General features: G+C 31.5%; 1 protein-coding gene across 1 annotated transcript in view; it reads left to right on the plus strand.

Annotated features, from left to right (window-relative positions):
- The window catches only part of LOC143245580 (structural maintenance of chromosomes protein 2-like), a 41,496-nt gene extending 24,111 nt beyond the window's left edge, over positions 1 to 17,385 (plus strand). Inside the window, exons 8-16 of the mRNA XM_076491939.1 lie at positions 3,264 to 3,388; positions 6,603 to 6,796; positions 7,169 to 7,312; positions 13,769 to 13,963; positions 14,273 to 14,473; positions 14,861 to 14,986; positions 15,190 to 15,341; positions 16,123 to 16,270; positions 16,729 to 17,385. Coding sequence (XP_076348054.1) covers positions 3,264 to 3,388; positions 6,603 to 6,796; positions 7,169 to 7,312; positions 13,769 to 13,963; positions 14,273 to 14,473; positions 14,861 to 14,986; positions 15,190 to 15,341; positions 16,123 to 16,270; positions 16,729 to 16,860 — 1,417 coding nt within the window. The 3' untranslated portion in view covers positions 16,861 to 17,385. The remainder of the gene's footprint in view (positions 1 to 3,263; positions 3,389 to 6,602; positions 6,797 to 7,168; positions 7,313 to 13,768; positions 13,964 to 14,272; positions 14,474 to 14,860; positions 14,987 to 15,189; positions 15,342 to 16,122; positions 16,271 to 16,728) is intronic.
- Positions 17,386 to 18,473: the final 1,088 nt, after the last annotated feature.

Here is an 18,473-nt window from a genome sequence, read left to right on the forward strand (position 1 = left end):
ATTAATAGATCTTTAGAATATACAGTAGTATTTTTAAAATGTTTGCTTATGCACTTTTTTGAGGATTCATTGCTTTAAAATCACAAATATGAAACAACTACAGTGTGTGATCTTTGTCCTTGAAGAAAACCATCTACAAGAATTCCACTCTTATAATTTAAGATGCTTCTTATGCCTATAACATCAGCCATGATAGTGGTTCATAATAGGAATTGCCTAGGAATTTCACAAATATTCTAATAAACTTTATAGACACAAATCATCTTATAAAGCAGACTTGATCTTGAAACAACACTCAAGACCTTATCTTTCAATGGCTAAGGCTGCTAAATTATTGATAATAGCAGAAAAGTTGACATTTAAATTATTAGACAAAATTCATCCATTTATTCTGCATATTATCATTATTGTTTCACAAACCTACAGAAAGAAATGGTTGTGGATATTTTGTTTGCACCTGGGCAAATCTACTACAAAACACTTGTGCAAATTGTAGTATTGATTCTTTAAAGAGGAGAGATTTTATCAATTTTTTTCATTGCTTCTGGCCAGTTTTCTCTGAAGATATTCATTCACCAAAGCCTACAGCAGAAACAGCTGCAAAACATCTGCACACAGTTACTAAAAAAAAAACTCAAGTTTTAGGCTCTTTAAGTTGATTCTTAGAAAGTCAAAATTTACACACTAAAATTTTCTGTTCTTTAGTAACTAATGTAAGACCTTTGAAGCCATTCAAGCATCAGAGAAATGTAGAATCTATTTAAGCACCATTATACTAGTTGTAAGTACTTTGTTTTATTAGAGTAAACTATGTGTGTATTTATCATGGTGTCTGCAGCCTTATTTTTTTAGTTTTACAAGCCACTAAAGAAGATGTAGCTATGAATAGTTTACAGAAACCTAGATAGTACTAATTAATGCTGTATTGAGTATATCATAGGGTAGTTTTAAAGTTAATTCAAGTACCTTTGTTTTATCATCATGAAGAATTACTCCAAGTCCTTTGAAAATATTTCGTGTTTCACTAATGCATAATAATTTTAAACTAATTGGTACAACTTATAACACATTTCATAGCATTACATGCCACTTTGAGTATTCATCATTTCTCGAGTTCAGTGTTCTTCATTGCTTCTCAAGTTTGCTGTTGTATTTTGTCTCTACATTTCAGTGGGTTTTCTAACAGTAGATGAATACCATAGTTTAATTTTCTACTTTTGTGAGTGGGGATTTGTTCTGATTATTTTTCTACTGTGGTGAAATTATAAGTGCATAGTTTAGAAGTATAATTATTTTTGTTTCACAAGTCTAAAGCAAAATCAGCTGTGTATTTTGCACCAAAATCTGTACTGATATACTATATGAAATGCTGCAAATGCCCATGACTTGTTTAAAAAGTTGATTATTTCTTATTAAAATATGATCTATGTTCTTATAAATACATAATATATGCATGATGTTAGAAAAACATGTAGGTTCAAGAAGTCGTGATAGAAATGAAATAACCATGTATAACCCATGTATAGCACTTTTGAAAGGTGGACCTTTCTTCTTCAGGTGCAAATAATGCTTTAGTAACAAAACTAACTTTAATGTGTTGTTGAATTAGCCAATGTTTAATGAAAGCAATAGACAACTGAGGAATTGCTAGGCTAACTGGAATCAATATTAATGTATATTATTTTGTATTTTACTAGTGTATTTTGCATGCATGCAGTCCCAATCCTGTTATATTTGTGCACTTAAAAATTTGAGAAAAACAGTAAAAACTGCATTTTATATTTTCCCTTCTGAAAAATTTAGTTTTGATGGTACTAATGTGAATATATCTTAAATTCTGTATCTTAAAAAAAATTAGGTATTGATAAAGTAAAAGCTGCAGTAAATGTATAGTGTGGGCTAAAAGAAAATCATAAATCAAATTTACAGATTAATTAATCATAATTTCAAGATGTAGATTGAACTCTTTAATCTAGTCTGTAAACTCTGACACTATGTAACAACATTTATACTTTCTCTTGTTCCTGGGCAGGAAGTGTTATTTCCCAATTCCTTCTGCCTAAAATAAATTGAAAAGACCTATTTTTTCTTCAAACTTATTTTGTGACCTGGGTAATGAAATTTTCAAATTTACCCATTTTCCAGAACATTCCAGCTAGATTCAGTGCTAAGTAGCTGATAGAATTTTCTTGAATTTACAAGAACTTTCTAGAATGTTGAAGAACTTCCCCTCACCACTTCAGTTTAGTTCTAGCTGCCTAAGTGAACATACAGACCTATCCAAGGAGGCTTTAAGTTTCCCTGTTATCTTTGCCTTTGGGACTGCAGTGCACAACAGGAAGTACTGACCACAATGGACAGAGTTCTCTGTTGGGGAACAATGCCAAATGACAACCACTAGTGGACCTCCAGAACGTGTTGTTCCCACCATTGCAATAAAATTGGGTCTTAGGAAACAATTTGTCACAGCTCTTGATAAGGAGTCTGCAGCCTTCAAGTACCTTCAAGACTTCTTCCCTAAGCTGTCTGAGGCAAAGGTCAAAGCTGGTGTCTTCGTTTGACCGCAAATATAGAAGGTCCTGGAGTGCACAGAATTCTGCAAGAAGCTCAGAAGGTAGGAAAAAAGCTTGGAGCAGCTTTGTCGCAGTGGTTCGGGGCTTCTTGGGCAATTACAAGGCCGAAAATTATGTGGAACTGGTTGAGGCGCTGGTGAAGAATTACGGCAAAATGGATCAGGATGTTTCTGAAAGTCTGTATCCTTGATGCTCATCTTGATAAATTCAGGGAAAACATTGGAGCATACTCAGAGGAGCAAGGCAAGTGCTTCCACCAAGATTTTCTGGACTTTGAATGCTGCTACCAAGAAGCGTATAACAAAAACATGATTGGAGACTATATTTGGGGGCTGATATCTGAAAGTGATTTACGTCACAGCCGCATGTCTCGAAACACTACTCGCTTCTAAACGTTTTGTTCAGTTTTGTATAACTTTAGTATACAGACCTTTATATAAATTAAAATGTCAAATTTTTCCTTTTTACATAGAAAATAGTTTAATTTCTAAATTTCATTATCCAGGCCACAAAAGCAAAGTTTGAAGGGAATAATGGCCATTTTCTGTACTTTTACAACATGAGTAATTAAGAAATAACACATACTATCCAGGAACAAAATTTGTTACATAGTGTAGTTGCTAGTACTTTGTAATTCAAACTTTTCTTAAATATGATGAGATGAATAAACTTTTATTTGTTTGAAATCAGGTACCAAAGCTTAAAGCAACAATATGATCTAAAGCAACATGAGATGGAGCTTTTAAAGTCTAGGCTACACCAAAGTACTCACCATCAACAGCTCGAAGAATTGCAGAGGTTGCAGAAGTTAGTTGGTATGAACTTTGGTTTTATTGTTTTTATTAAAAATTTAGTTTCTTAAATATTAAATTCTTAAGTTACCCTCCTTGTGTTGATTGGCTGGTCCTCAGGGGCTAGGGTTAATTGTGTACCAGTATTGGACATTCTCAATGGATGTTTTGAACTTTGTTTCTTGGTATTTGGGAAAAGTGTCCAAGAAAACCTGGTGTTACTGCTGAGTCCTTTGCCTTCGATGTTGTAGCATGGCCCCATCTATGGCTCCTTGGTGGATAGGGCTAGTGAACACCAAACATTTCTCTTTTTCTCACAGCTTCTCACTTTATTCACAGCTGAGGTTAAACAATTCTTGATCAATAAATGACCACACTTGGAAGACTTTAATACTCAGTCCTAAGTTAGTTGATAACGTATCTAGATTCCTCATTTTACAGTAACTAATTGAAAAGTCCCTTGGACAGATGTTGCCATTTTTAATTCGGAAAGAATTGGAAGGGCTTGCTGGCTATCCAAAAATTAAGCTCTGAAGACATTCTGGTTGAACCATCCAAACCAGAACACACCTTCATTTCCTTTTATGTATTTTACTACATTTAATTTATTTTTACCTTTCTACTGGACGTTTAGTGCAGATAGCCTAGATGTTTTGTGCCATAAAACAATTGACAGCACCCTGTTCATTGTCAGGGTCTGTGACTCTGCATATAGGCATTCCACACTGACTCCCATGCACTGCCTCTCCATCTTTGACATCTGCAACTTCTCCTGCAGTATGCTGCTAAACTACATTTTCTGTTCTAAGTGGGCTCCTCTATTCAGTAAAAGATGGTCCATTATTTTACCTTTTGGCCTCTGCATCTGGGCACACTTGGTTCTGGCACTGGACTAAGTGTACGAGATTAACATTAAGCCCATTTCTTCATGGTATGTTACCATTCCTATGTGTGGTTTTTCCCCCGAGTCACCTAAAGAAGGCAGATAATTCAGACTTGAAGTACTGCCATCTCCTTGCTGAAAAATTCTTGAACCAGCCATCCGTAGTTAATTATATGGATGATTCTAATTCAGGTGCCTCTTTGGGATTTACCATGGTTTGATGGTTGTGAAGACTCTTTTGCAGTTTTTGTGATCACTGCCCACTCCTATATCATCTCTTCTTGGATTATGTAACAGCTAACCAATACATTGACTGTACTGTTCATGCATACTGTCTGCTGTGTACAGGCTCTGGAATTGCTTCATGTGACTTGACATTTTGAATGGCTTGGCCCAATTTTCTTTGTCATCTATTCGTATTTGGATTTTCTACATACCAGGCCATGTTGGTATTTATGGAAATGAGCTCTCGGACATCACAGCTTAATCTGTCTGCTATGGGGCCTTTATGGTTGGGCCTATTCTATATGTGGACTCAAGTCCTGTGACCAATGCTCAGCTTTGTGCCAGTTGGCAGTCAATTTGGGGTGAAGAATATTTCTCCAAGTGTTTCCAGATCAAACCTACTGTTACTCTTTGGCTAATTTCTGTAAGAATCGTAAGGAGGAAGTTGTCTTGAAATGGCTGTGTGTTGGTCAAAGTTTTTTAACCCATTGTTTTCTTTTTTCCAGGACTGATACACTGATGTATGGCTTTTGTGACAGTGGAGTCACAATAGCCTACATTTTACTATTCTGTCATTGCAATTGTGAATGGTGGCACTATTTCATGTTTACATTCTGAATTTACCATTGACTTTCAACAGTGTCACCATCACCTTTGACTGTTTCTAGCTTTTTATGGACCATTGGCTCTTTTTACTTCTATTTAGGTTTTACCTTTGTTTGGGATTTCAGCAACAAAAAAAAATATTAATCCCATATTTTTAGCATGTACCTTTTTATCTTCTTTGCTTTTGACTACTGTGTACATGTTGCTGTTTTTATTAATTTTACTTTAAATTTTATGGGCAGTTGTTTTGCTTCATAAAAGAAATGAAACAATTTGTATTTTTCCCAACTGATGGTTTGCTATTTTACCCATTGTTTGGCACAGATAACCTAGTTGCTTTGCACCATTATATGTCAACAACCAAAACATACAAGTTACCTTTTAAGCAACAAGACCATGTACACTTTTAGGCACTTTTTTAGTCTAAATTTAATATTTTGTAAAGTGATTTGAAATATGAAGTGGTTCAGGGTGTTTTTGGCCACTGCATTGGAGTATTTGTTCCAATTTTTACACTCAAAATAACTTTGTAGATTTTGAGTTTATTTTTGTAATTATTTGTTTAGAAAGTCATTTAAAATTATTTTAAAGAAAACATAATTCTTTGTATTGCTCATAAATGTGAATGAAACAATATTTTGAAGATAGATATTTCTTATCAAAAGTTTTCCATCTGGGCACTATGTTTTACACAAATATTTTCTTTATCTATACACGTTGCTTCTGAATACCCTTCAATTACTTTTACATTTTTTCTGCAAATGTCTTGTATTTAAAATGTGCATATCTTTTCATGTTTAAAGTTTTGTGCCTCCTCCTGCATTTTAAATGCTCTTTTACATATTTTTCATTGTTTTTACAATATATATACCTAAACCTCAAGTAACTAACATGTTTGTATACCATTCACTTTTGATGAAAGCTTACTTTTTACACCATATAATTTTATTTGCTTTACTACAGTTGTCACTGTAATGAACTAGGGGGGGTGAAAGTAATCATTTTCCATGTATATTTTATAATTATTTACTGGAATTAAATGAGATATTTATGGTTATTTTGTTTAAGATCCTTGTATGGCTCCAATATTACTACAGGATTTTATAGCTGTCAAATTCTCAAAGAAATTTGTTGCATAAATAATTTAAGTGACTTTGATTCAAAAGGATACCACCATCAGTAACTTAAGTGTTGAAATGTACCATATACTTATTGTTTAAAAATTTTTTTAGATTAAATTGTATATGACTTTTTATATTTTGTATTAATAGTTAGTGTTTTTAATAGATATATTTACAGATGATAATGGTATCAAAATATTCACCAAGAATTTTTTGTGATTATATATTTATTTTTAGCATGTAAAAACATAAAGAAAATGAAATGAAAATAAGAATCTTTAACAGTAACAGATATACACTACACTAAAAATTTGAAAATTAAATTTTAAATGTGACACTTATGATGGTAAGGCCAATAACAAGAGCATCTGATAGCATTGTTAAATACTTATTTGTTTAACAGAGGAAGAAAAAACAACAGTTACTAAGTGTCATGAAGTTAAAAAAAGGGCTGAGGAACGGGTGAAAGACTTGGAAATTAAGCTTAATGATGCAAAAGCTGTAAGGGAGAAAGAGCTTCAAGCAGCAGAAGAAGCTATCAATAGATGTAAGAAAAAGGCAGGGGAATCAAGCAAGCTAACTAAAGAAAAGGAACAGGTATATGTATTTTTTCATGACAGCCTTAATCTTACTGAATGACACACATTTGTCAAGAAATGTTATTATTTCAAGTGTATTTGTGCAGACAACTGTAATTAAACTTCCGAATTGTGCTTGCTTACTGATATTTTAATATTGTTTTTTATGAACAATGGCATTATAGTATTTTAATTACTTGAAAAACTACTGCAAGGTAGAATTGATGCAAGGATTATCCATAAAACACTTCTCAGGATAGGCATCAGGATACTCCATCAAGTAGCGAGTAGAGTTGATGTAAATACTAAAAAGTTTTCCCCTAACTAAAGTACAATCAGAGAATAAAGTTTAAAATAGTGAAACTACATGAGATTTCCTTTGAAATGGTAGGAAGCTGAAAGTTTAAAGCTGGAAGTGGAGGAGCTACAGAAGGGTTTGTCTACTTATAGTGAACAGATGAAAGCTGTCAGTGAGTCTGTCCAAGGGTATGAAAATCTGGTGGAGGCATTAGGTGTTACACTGAAGGAGAAAAAGGTAATGCAAAGATTTCTTTATGTACATTTTTATATATTTGATAAAATGAAATTAGTATCTTACAGGAATAGCTGTTTGACATTAAATATTTGAAATTCCTTTAAAAATGTAGCTCCAGGGTTCTTATGGGTGTTTAGAAACTTGAAGGTGCTTGAAATTATTTTCTTTAAATCAGTGCATCAAAAGCCAGTAAAAGCATGCATTTTTTTGCCAAGGTTTCAGAAATATCATAGTCAAGGAATCACTTATGCACGCACACAGATTTAAAAGCATGGGTTTTTCTGTGGACTTAAACTTCTAGAAATTAGGTTTCAATACATGGTAGGCAGAGCACACATAACCTTTTATGCATATTGAAAAAACAATTAGATTATTGTGATGTGAAAATACAAAGCCTATAGTTGTGGATGAATTAGGGACTGAAATTACTAATACAAGTTAGAATTTAAAAAATGCATCTTTTTACATTTGCAGAGTGATCACTATATGTAGAGAATCAAACATAGTGGCCTTGCCAACATCTGTCTATTTTTGGAAAAAGTCCCTTGCATAGACTTACTTATATATGACTTGTGAATAACCAATAAAAAGCTCAGTGTTTCCTTAGTGAATTTCTCAACCATTTTCAAATATACCAGCATCTTTTTCTTTTGAGACAAATCTTCCTGCTGGTTAATTGCATCTCTGGCCTGTTCAAAATTTCATATTTTTTTTTAGACACAAATACAACCTAGTTATTAAATTTGATAAAGTATAGGGGAATTCTGTACTATTGATGAAGTAACTTATGATTTTTTTCAGTTATTTAAATATCTATATAAAACCTTAAACTTGTTCCACATCCTCCATGTGCAAAATTTCTTGAGGCTTAGCAAGCTACAACAAGCAACAATTAAGTACAAGGTTGTAACTGGAAGAGATAATTGTGAGCTTTACTTCTTTATTTGTTGTTCTATATATTAAGAAAAAATAGGCTTAAGAAATTGTTTGTAAATAATAATAATATTTATACATAGTAATTGAAATGTTGTCTGTATTTTGTGTAATTTAAATTATATGCCTATTATAATTGTAGAGTAAGTATAAAAACGTAGTCTGTCAGATCTTCCAACAACACCCATAGCTAAACTGGTATTAATAGACAAAATAGAACTTCATTAGTACCAGATTTATTTTCGTTAGAACGAAGTTAATCAAACTGCTAGTATCTGAAATTATTAGAGCTCACAAGCTTCAAATTAGTTTTTGACATTGGTGAAGTGTACCTGTTTTTGAAAAAGAAAAAAAACAATCTGTATATAAACATAAAAAAAAAAAAGACAAAGCAGCTCATACAAGTTCCAGTACTTGTACCAGCAGAATTTCATCCGTGGATTTTAAATATATCATATTCTTTGGATATGTTTTTGTTGGAGAGAAATACTCAGATCTATATTAATAAAGCTGTCATTACAGATAATGAGATCATTCCAAATGATTTTATATTTAGTATATTATTATTTTGTTATTTGTACATATTGGGCATAGATGAAAGTGTGTTTAGGTAGACTTTGAAATTATAGAGGAGAGGTTGTGTATTTTAATTTCACGTAATATTGCAAAGCTCTCTCTGTGTTTAGTTTTATACTATTCATAATTCATTTCACCTGTGTTTTGCTAAATGTTATTCATTTTGCTAATAATTTGTAAACATTACTTACAAAAGTGTAATTTACTATGATAACATAGACCTGCAATGGTTTTATTGTCTTGAAATGTTAACATTTTCTTCAATAATTCCTGTACTTTGTACATGATAGAAATAATTGAATATCAATTTTGAAACCAGAGTTTTCACAAAATCACATGCACTTTCACATAAATGAATGATTTCTTGAAATTGGATAACATTTTATGTTCAGTCGTGATGACCACTAGCTGTAGATTTCATAAAAGTTTGATTGTTCTAGAACCAATGAGAAACTCTTCTGGTATAAAAATGGTTAATAAGCCATATGATGGATTGTATTTTTTTCTCCATGCACTTTTACATATTTTTCTTTTCAGTATTGTATATTTATCACTATGACAACAAGAGGTAGTGTAAATGACCCAAACATAGTTATATTTGTGATAAATTTCTTGTGAAGAAGCAAGCAAAACATTACAGAATGTGTTAAGAAAAGCATATTACACATATTTTGGAATAAATCTTGGGGACCAGACAAATTGTGGACTTTGCACAAAGTTTGCACTATTCATTTCAATAAGTTGAGACAGTGGACTAGAGTTAAGAAAAAGTATTTGTCTTTTGGAATCCCAGTGGTCTGGTGTGAGCCTAGAAACCATAGAGATAACAGCAATTTTTGCTCGTGTAATGTGCAAGACTACAACACTTGAAATTGGAAAATAAAAATAAAAAATTTATCCAAACCTTTAGTTTGCTATAAGACCTGTTGCTCATGGACTTGATGTACCTGTACCTCCTCCACCAGAGACTCTTGATACAGTTTAATCTGATTCTGAATATGATGTCAGTAGAAATGGTGATAGAGATTGTTTTCAGTCTCAAATGTCTTGTAAACAACATTTCCCACCAAGGTGAACTTAATGATTTGATAAGAGATTTGGACGTTCCAAAGAATGTTTCAGCAGTTTGGAATCCAGACTTTGGATTAAAACATCCTTTCTCCAGGGATGTCATTTTACTAGTACAAAAATTGTGAAGAGTTTATACCATATTTTTCACAAGACGTTTCTCTGGTTTGCTTCAACAATATTGCTGAAATAATACCAGTGCTAGGAACTGCATTCTGTGAACCAAGTTAATGGTGGTCGTTCATTTATTTCTCCAAAAGAATCTAAAAGGTGGTCTCCTTTGTGATGATAATATACATGCATCTATTCCTCTTGCTCATTCACTTCTTGAAGGAAAAGTGAAAATTTCAAACTTTTTAATAAGGTCAAATACGAAGAACATGGTTGGCTGCACTGTGGAGACTTAAGTATTTTGTATGTTGTTGGGTCAACACTCTGGTTATACATAGTTTTCATGCTTTTTGTGTAAATGGACAGCAGAACACAAAACTAGCAATGAATAAATAAGTAATAGTCAAGCACAATTAGTCTGGTACCAAGATTGATAAACATTAAACATAAGAGTTTGGTTCACACAAAGTCCTATCATCTACATACAATCCTACATACAGCTGGACATGATAGAGCAGTTTTTAAAGGCCTCATACAAAGATGACAACTGTTTCAAGTTCCAAGCAATTCCTAGCTCTTTCAGATGCAAAACTTAAAGGGATTTTTGTTGGGCCTCAAATTAGGTAATTGACTTTGATTGAACAGTTTGTAAAGACGAGGAAAATTGAAAAACAAGCATGATTTGCCTTTAATCCTACCTCGATGGGTCACAAGACTGTCATTGTGTTCGAGATGCATTCATGTTTTTATTGAACTATTTTAGAAAGATGTGTATGTAAGTTTTTGGATCAAATACTAGATTAAAATTTTCATGTTACACATATTTAGTTTCTTAATTAAAAAGTAATTATTAAACACAACTGAATATTGATTTTGGTGTGTGATGTTGTATGTTGAATTCAGCACTGGTTCAAATTAAATGTTTGTAATGTCAAAGTGCAAAATCTATTGTTTTGTACAAATTAAGAACTCAAATTACTGATATTGACAAGCTAGAATATAAAATAATAACCTCGTATCTTTTCCTTTTACTGAATTATCACTTTATTTAGCAAATCAAACAGTGGGCACATTCACCTCTTTCCATTTTAGAAAATGATTCTTTATATGCACTTGTTTCAATATATGACATGAATAACCAATTAGATTGTCAATGTGTCCTGTAGTTGCTTTCTTAGCCATTTTAAGACTTCTTTGAAGTCATCTTGTTCTTTCAAACCAAGATTTCCAGTAGGTGGGTTGGGTTAAATTTTAGCCTGCTTGAAATCACATTTTTGTTTAAGACAAAATACAACTTTGGTTACTAAGCGTGATAAGTTATAGTGAAAATCTATGGTATCAATACAGCTATTTATAACTTTTTTGTTTATTTCACATGTGGGTGTGTATAAATACTTTATATATATGTGAATAACCAAACAAAATGTACCCTATTAGTTTTCTCAGCCATTAAAATCTTTCTTTCAAACCAAGATTTTAAGGGGGTGGGTTGTGTCTTTTGTTTCATATTTCACATTTTTCTAGACCTAAATACAGCTTAATTACTGAACATAATAAATTACAGTGAATTTCTGCAGTACCATTATAGTAATTATTTGTTTGGTTATTCAACTTATAACCATAAAAATAATTTTTTCACATCTTTCATGTGTGTAATTTAAATAGGTTAAGCAATTTATGGCAAGTAACAAATTAGTACAAAGGTCATAGTAACTAGAAAATATAATTTTTTGCTATATTTATTTATTTGTGTTCTATATTTTAATAAAAATAGGTTTAAGAATTTGTTTGTAAATAATAATAATAATCTCTATACACGTATAAAGTGTAATAATTGAAATACTATTGTATTTTACCACTTACTAGCCAACTAAAGCATAGCCAAGACAAATAACTTTGTAGAGAATAAAGATCAGTTTTATATTCTTGGATACAATAACATGAGTGCATGTGCACATGTTACTGCAACTTGTATCTTTACCACAAATGACTGAAAAGTCAATATAATAAATATATGTTATGAAATTTAAGCTATTTAAACGAAATGTTTGTGATTTTGTGTTATAACCTGTAGTCATCTTAGAATGAAAAAAGCATAATTTATATATATTTCCTACTTTTTTATGGTGGTTACAAGGTCAGTCAAATGGACAGACCACATGTAGAAGAGAGGAAACAGACAAAATATAAAGCCTTACTGAAAAAAAAAAAATTGAATTGTATATCTGAGGTTTTAGAGATTATGCAAATAATATTTGATATATGAGATGAAGAATAGTTGTTTAACCATTACATGAAAATCACTTCATGCTTAGACTAATAATGAAATACTCTATCTTCCCAGACAAACCTCTGGTAAAAATTCTTTATTAAAATATCAGTTTTTTTGTGTATAAAATACTTGCAATCTTTACCAGAAATTTACCAAATTTTGTGAAGTTGCATACACTGCACGAAGAGTTATAAATATTTTTAATGCATCCAAATGTGTATATTAATTTGTATGTTATACCAAGTGCACTGCAAAAGGGATAAAGACGTAATTAAGAAATTTTTAGGAAATAAGGAGCCAACTTAAAAACAGTCAGTAACATGCTCAATAAACTCAAATAATTAGGTTGTAATATGAGCGTGAAATTCATTTCTTAGTTTCATATATTAACAATTTCCCTAAAAATCTGTGCCATCAACAAAGAACAAGGGGAAAGGTTTAATCAAAACATAGGAAAATGAAAAGGTGGAATATCAGTATGATGGTTGATTATTGCTGTTCATTTAAATGAGATGCTCCAGACATATGTAAAAGAAAAACCTGAACACTGTTTTGAGACTAAAAAACATAAATTTCACAAAACAATCTGAATTAATATTTGTATTACTTCAATGTTCTGCCCTTTTCTTCAATTTGCTATTGCTAACAAGCATAATACAAAATATTCATTGTGGTTAATAAAATAATAATTTGATCTAAGTAAGGTTTTCTTATTTATAGAAAAAAAAATAGAAAATGAATATTTTCTAACTCTGCATAACTTAATTATGGAAAACCTGTCACTAAAACAACTTTAATGAAGCAATTCTTGATGATGAGAAACCCACTTGAAATAAAAATGCATCTCAGAACAGCTAGTATGAGTATCAACACTTATTGATAAGGAGAGAACAATGTTTCGACCTTCCTAGGTCATCTTTGGGTTACACTGTGGACACATACACTATTATAATAATGTTGTGGTTCAGTCATGTAATTACACAGGCCTGCAAAGTTAAACTTCATTAAAGTTGTATCTCAGAATGGCTAGTATGGGTATTAACACTTCTATTGAAAAAAAAACATACATGGCAAAGTATATGTAATAAAATGAGCATTAGTTCATGCATTATTTCTAGATATTTTCTAGACTGAGGACAATTTATTATGCACTATATCAACATTTTTCATGATACAGTATGAAATATTGTTTAATGTGAAACAAGATATCTGTACATCTCCAGTTCTAGATTCTTGAAATATGGCTGTTGGTCAGTACATTGTGTTTAAAATATCTTGAATTTGTTGTCTAGATATTATACAAACTTTATGTTTTAGCTTCTCTTTATTAGGAAATTGTACGTAGATCAGTATCATCTGTTATGCAGTAAAATTATGTACCCTAATTAGACCTGAAACAATATTAAATTAGTTTTGGTATAATATTGTTTCTTGCTTTTTGTAATGTTTTTTTTTTTTCTTTGTTTTTCCTTACTACAATATTTCTTGTTTAACAGGCTGAGGTTGCAGCAGCAATGCAAGAACTCAAAGCTCAGAAAGTGCATCTGAAGGCTCAAAGTGAAGAAATAGGAAGGCTTCAAAAGGAAAGGGGAGACTTGAGGAAGGACATTGATGATAAGAAGTTGCATATTCAACAATTAGAGCATGATGTCAGTAAAACAAATAAAGAAACTAAAGAAGCAACACAAAAGGTAATATCTAGTTCTGCTAAAAAAAACCTTTTGAATACTATAAAAGATAAGATTAGAAAATATCCATTTATAATTTTGTAACATAAAATACTTTGCTGGGGGCAGTCAAATAATTTGCATCAAGGTTTGGTATTTCTGTTACATAGTTTTCTATGGCTAGAATATTACTTTAGTTTTTTAATATTTTAGCAAATTTAAAGTTTTAAAATTGATTTTTGAAACATTTTTTTAAATTTTTCCAGGCTAAATTAAATATTGGATGGTTTATGGCTTTTTAAAGCTAATTTCACATTTATTTTGTGGCTTAAGGTTCACCAAATGATTATGAAGTACGAATGGATAGAACAAGAAAAGCAGTATTTTGGGGTCTCAAATACAGAGTATGATTTTGTTGGTAATGATCCTAAGGAGGCTGGTCGCAAGATACAGAAACTTCAAGAAAATAAGGATAAGCTGGGGAAAAGTGTCAATATGAGAGCACATAATATGATGAATAAAGCTGAAGAACAGGTGGGAATTTGAATATGGTTTAAATTGCTTAGGAAAAATTTATTTTCTATATATTCCCCCATCCCCATTTTGATTCTCTGAAATGGTAATTTGCATTTTATAGAAAGAATAAAACATCAAAATCCTGGAGGCACTCTTAAGTAACCCTAACTGTTGAGTTTTAAAGATTTGGGTATTTAATTAATTTAGTTGACTGTGGATCTTACATGAGGTGGCCCAAACTTTTTATTGTATAAAGAATTTTGGGAAAGGAAATGTATGAGAATTTCTTGCAGTGTACAAATAATTCCATTTCTTTATGCTTACTGTATTCTATAAGAAAATAAATTCTTATACTTTTCATATTAAAATTCATGTTTACCAATTAAGCTACTTTTTCTTTGTTAGTATCAAGATTTGTTACGGAAAAAGCGAATAGTAGAGAATGATAAGTCCAAGATTGCTGCAGTAATCAGAGAGCTTGATGAAAAGAAGAATCAAGCCTTAAGGGAAGCATGGGAAAAAGTAAATAAGGTCTGGATTAAGCGCAGCTGAAGTGCTTTATTATATTACTTCATATAATATTATAGTTATAAAGGTACTCAGTTAAACATAACTTTAAATAAAATGTATTTTTAAGTTTCTGTTAAATATAAGTATGTCAGTGTGGCTTACAAAATTACTGTCATAACAGTCACTTAAATTGAGGGGATATAATTTATTTACTATTTTCTTAGGATTTTGGTTCCATATTTTCCACGCTTTTACCTGGAACCAATGCTAAGCTGATTCCTCCAGAAGGAAAGTCAGTTTTGGATGGTTTGGAAGTGAAAGTTGCTTTTGGAGATGTGTGGAAAGAATCACTGAATGAACTCAGTGGAGGGCAGAGGTAAGAGTTAGCTGTGGCATGAATGCAAATGGCACACAATTGTAAATCCAATTATGTAATAGTGTTTTGTCCCAGTTTTCATAACTTGTTTCACAAAATTGTAGCATTGAAGTTTTATGGTGCAACAGTCCATTGAAAAATATATTTGTTAATATTTTAATTAGATGTAGAAACTCCATTAGCAGGTAATCTTGTAACTTTGCTTAAACAAGTATAATAATTTTATCACCCCCCCCCTTTTTTTTTTTTTTTTTTTTTAACAACTGCAATGGCATTATCATTTGTTTTGGCCTCGTAGAATCACTCTACTACCCCAGTAGAAAAATAACTCTTTTTGGAATGTGTAATTACAATAGCATCAAAGAAAAGCCATTTTAAGATAAATATAATTATCTGTTAATTAATGAATAAAAATAATGTTCTCAATAGACCCATTTATTTCTGATATACATCCATTAAGGACCTAGCTGGTTCTTCAAAATTTAGTGCAATCAATCAACTTCTGTCTTTAATATAATATGACCAATACAACTTCATTCTAGAGAAGTTCATAACAAAATGCAATATAAGAATAGACTATCTTTTTCAAGATAGGGAAAAATGTGATCAAATTGTCAATCACAGAATAAAAAAATCATTCATATTTCTCATCAATGATACTTGCACTTTATTTGGTGTTTTTATTTTTTGTTTCTTAAATTGGTAATTTTTTTACCTATTTGTATTCTTTAAAAATTACTAGTAATCTGTTCTGTTCTCTCACTTATACTTTGTTATTCAGGTCTTTAGTAGCTCTGTCTTTGATTCTGTCCCTACTACTGTTTAAGCCAGCTCCCATCTACATTCTGGACGAGGTAGATGCTGCACTAGACCTTTCACACACTCAAAACATAGGTCAGATGCTGAGAAGCCACTTCAAACATTCACAGGTTTGTAGCTTTTCACTTCTTTAAAGTTTTAATGTATCCTAGAGATGGCTGGGATGGGTATTAAAACTTTAATCAAATTAAAAAATACAAAAGTATAAAACATTTAAAGTTTTATTTATGCACACACACACTGCATGCATACACGCACACATTTTGTGTATATAATGCATCTAGTGCTTTACAATGGAAGGAAAGCACCAAAGGTTGGCCTTTTCCACTTTGTTGTATATATGCGTTAGATAAGAATGGAGTATTCTCTTAACTTCTATCATTCATTAAAGGTTAAGCTGAGTTTTAAAATTTAATTGCATTTTGCTTGCAAAATAAAGTATTGATCATGTCCAATGTTAAATGTACATTTGTTGTGTATATTAACATGTTGCAGAATTTTCAGTTGTAAAATGGTGAAAATTTGTGGATTTGATTCTAAATTGATCTGTTCATTTTATTACACCCAGTTTATCATTGTGTCACTGAAGGATGGGATGTTCAACAATGCCAATGTGCTTTTCAAGACCAAATTTATTGATGGGTCATCAACAGTAAACCGCTTTGCTCAACAGCGACCATCAGGACTTTCCAGAAAGTAAAATAAGCTGAAAGTGTACATAATTCAATCTTCAAATGTTTATTGTATAAAACATTTAAATGCCTTGCTCTAATAACTCTAACTCTATTTTGGGTATTCCAGCCAATAGTTGCTCTAAAAATTGTTTGAGAAACTATAGTATTTCTTCAGTCAGCCCTATAACTTATTTTTAACTGAAGGATGTTTTGTCTCTTATCTTATTACACTATAACAGAAGAATATCCATAATAAGAAATACAAGTTTTATGTTTTATCATTGAAGAAAATCTACAATACATCAGGTCTCAGTTTTATATCCTTCTAGGACAAAAATAAGTGTTCAAATATGATGGAAAACCTGAAGCTAATCATTTTCTGTATTGTAAAACTTATTCAGGGCTGAGGGTTGTTTTACTCAAAACAGACGGTTAGAGCATACTTTTTATGACAGTGAAGTTTAAGTGGTAACATTAAAGATAAATTTGTTTTCTTGTATGATACAAGTATGGATAAATAGAGCTTTGACCTGTTTTTTTCAGTGTGAAAACTTGTTTGTTCACTGGAAATTATTTTGTCCATTGTCCAACTGCTGTGTGAGGGAGGAGGATAGTTGCATAATAATGCACGGAAGTGTATGAATTATATTAATATTGTCCATAAAATATAGTAATCACTGCATTTATTTGCATATATACCTAGAAATAACCAAGTTGATGACTGTTCAATGCAAAAGGTGGAGCTGCTTATTACGTGACAGTTGGAAAAGAAATATCCAACTCAGTGTTGGTGAACTTAAAAAAAACACAAAAAAACGATGCAGCTCTACGTCAAGAAGGCTTTGGGTTTAGGTGGAGAATTTTTTAATGTGAATAGCCCAGACAGTACCACCAGTGTTGCACACTAGTTCTATGTTTACCCCATGGTTGGTGATAGGATAGTTTCATGAATGCAGAGTGTCCAGAGCTCTAGTTTATGTTCAAGTTTTCTAGAAACTATGTCTTAACTTTTACAAAACTATAAATTACTGCTCATAATTTTTTGAAACATAATGAAGACATAAATAGTGTAACCTGCTTTGGCCATAGCTATTTCCAAAGCTGAAATTCATTAGAAATTTTTAATATTGCATGATGTGACATAATTTTGAGTAAATACACTACAATGCTTTTAGCATAGACAAAAACATTTTTAAAAATGTTTCTTGTGAACTACTCTAAAAAAAAGTTAAAATTTGAGAGGCAGATATACATTGGACATTTGAAAAGTGCTTGTTGATTATGATAGGATTAAAGTATGAAGTATGTGAGGTACAGAGTAAATTATCCAACCATTTAGTTTTAGCCTTTACCTGTTATCTTTCACAGGCCACATGAAATACAAACTTACAATAAAATAGCAACTTCAACCACACATTCAAGTAAGCTGTTTGCAGAACGAATTTTGTAAGTTTAACAGCAACCTAAACATTCCCAGTTATATTGGAATGTGCAAGTAACTCCATTTTAATTAGATTAAGCAAAACATCAATATAACATTTAAATTTGTGTATACATTTGCACATTATATACTAGGTCTGGAATATCTGTTGAAAAGATAACTACAGAAAGATTCTGTCTATAAATATCCACCATCTCA

The sequence above is a fragment of the Tachypleus tridentatus genome, chromosome 2 (assembly GCF_004210375.1).
Source record: "Tachypleus tridentatus isolate NWPU-2018 chromosome 2, ASM421037v1, whole genome shotgun sequence".
Lineage (NCBI taxonomy): Eukaryota > Metazoa > Arthropoda > Merostomata > Xiphosura > Limulidae > Tachypleus > Tachypleus tridentatus.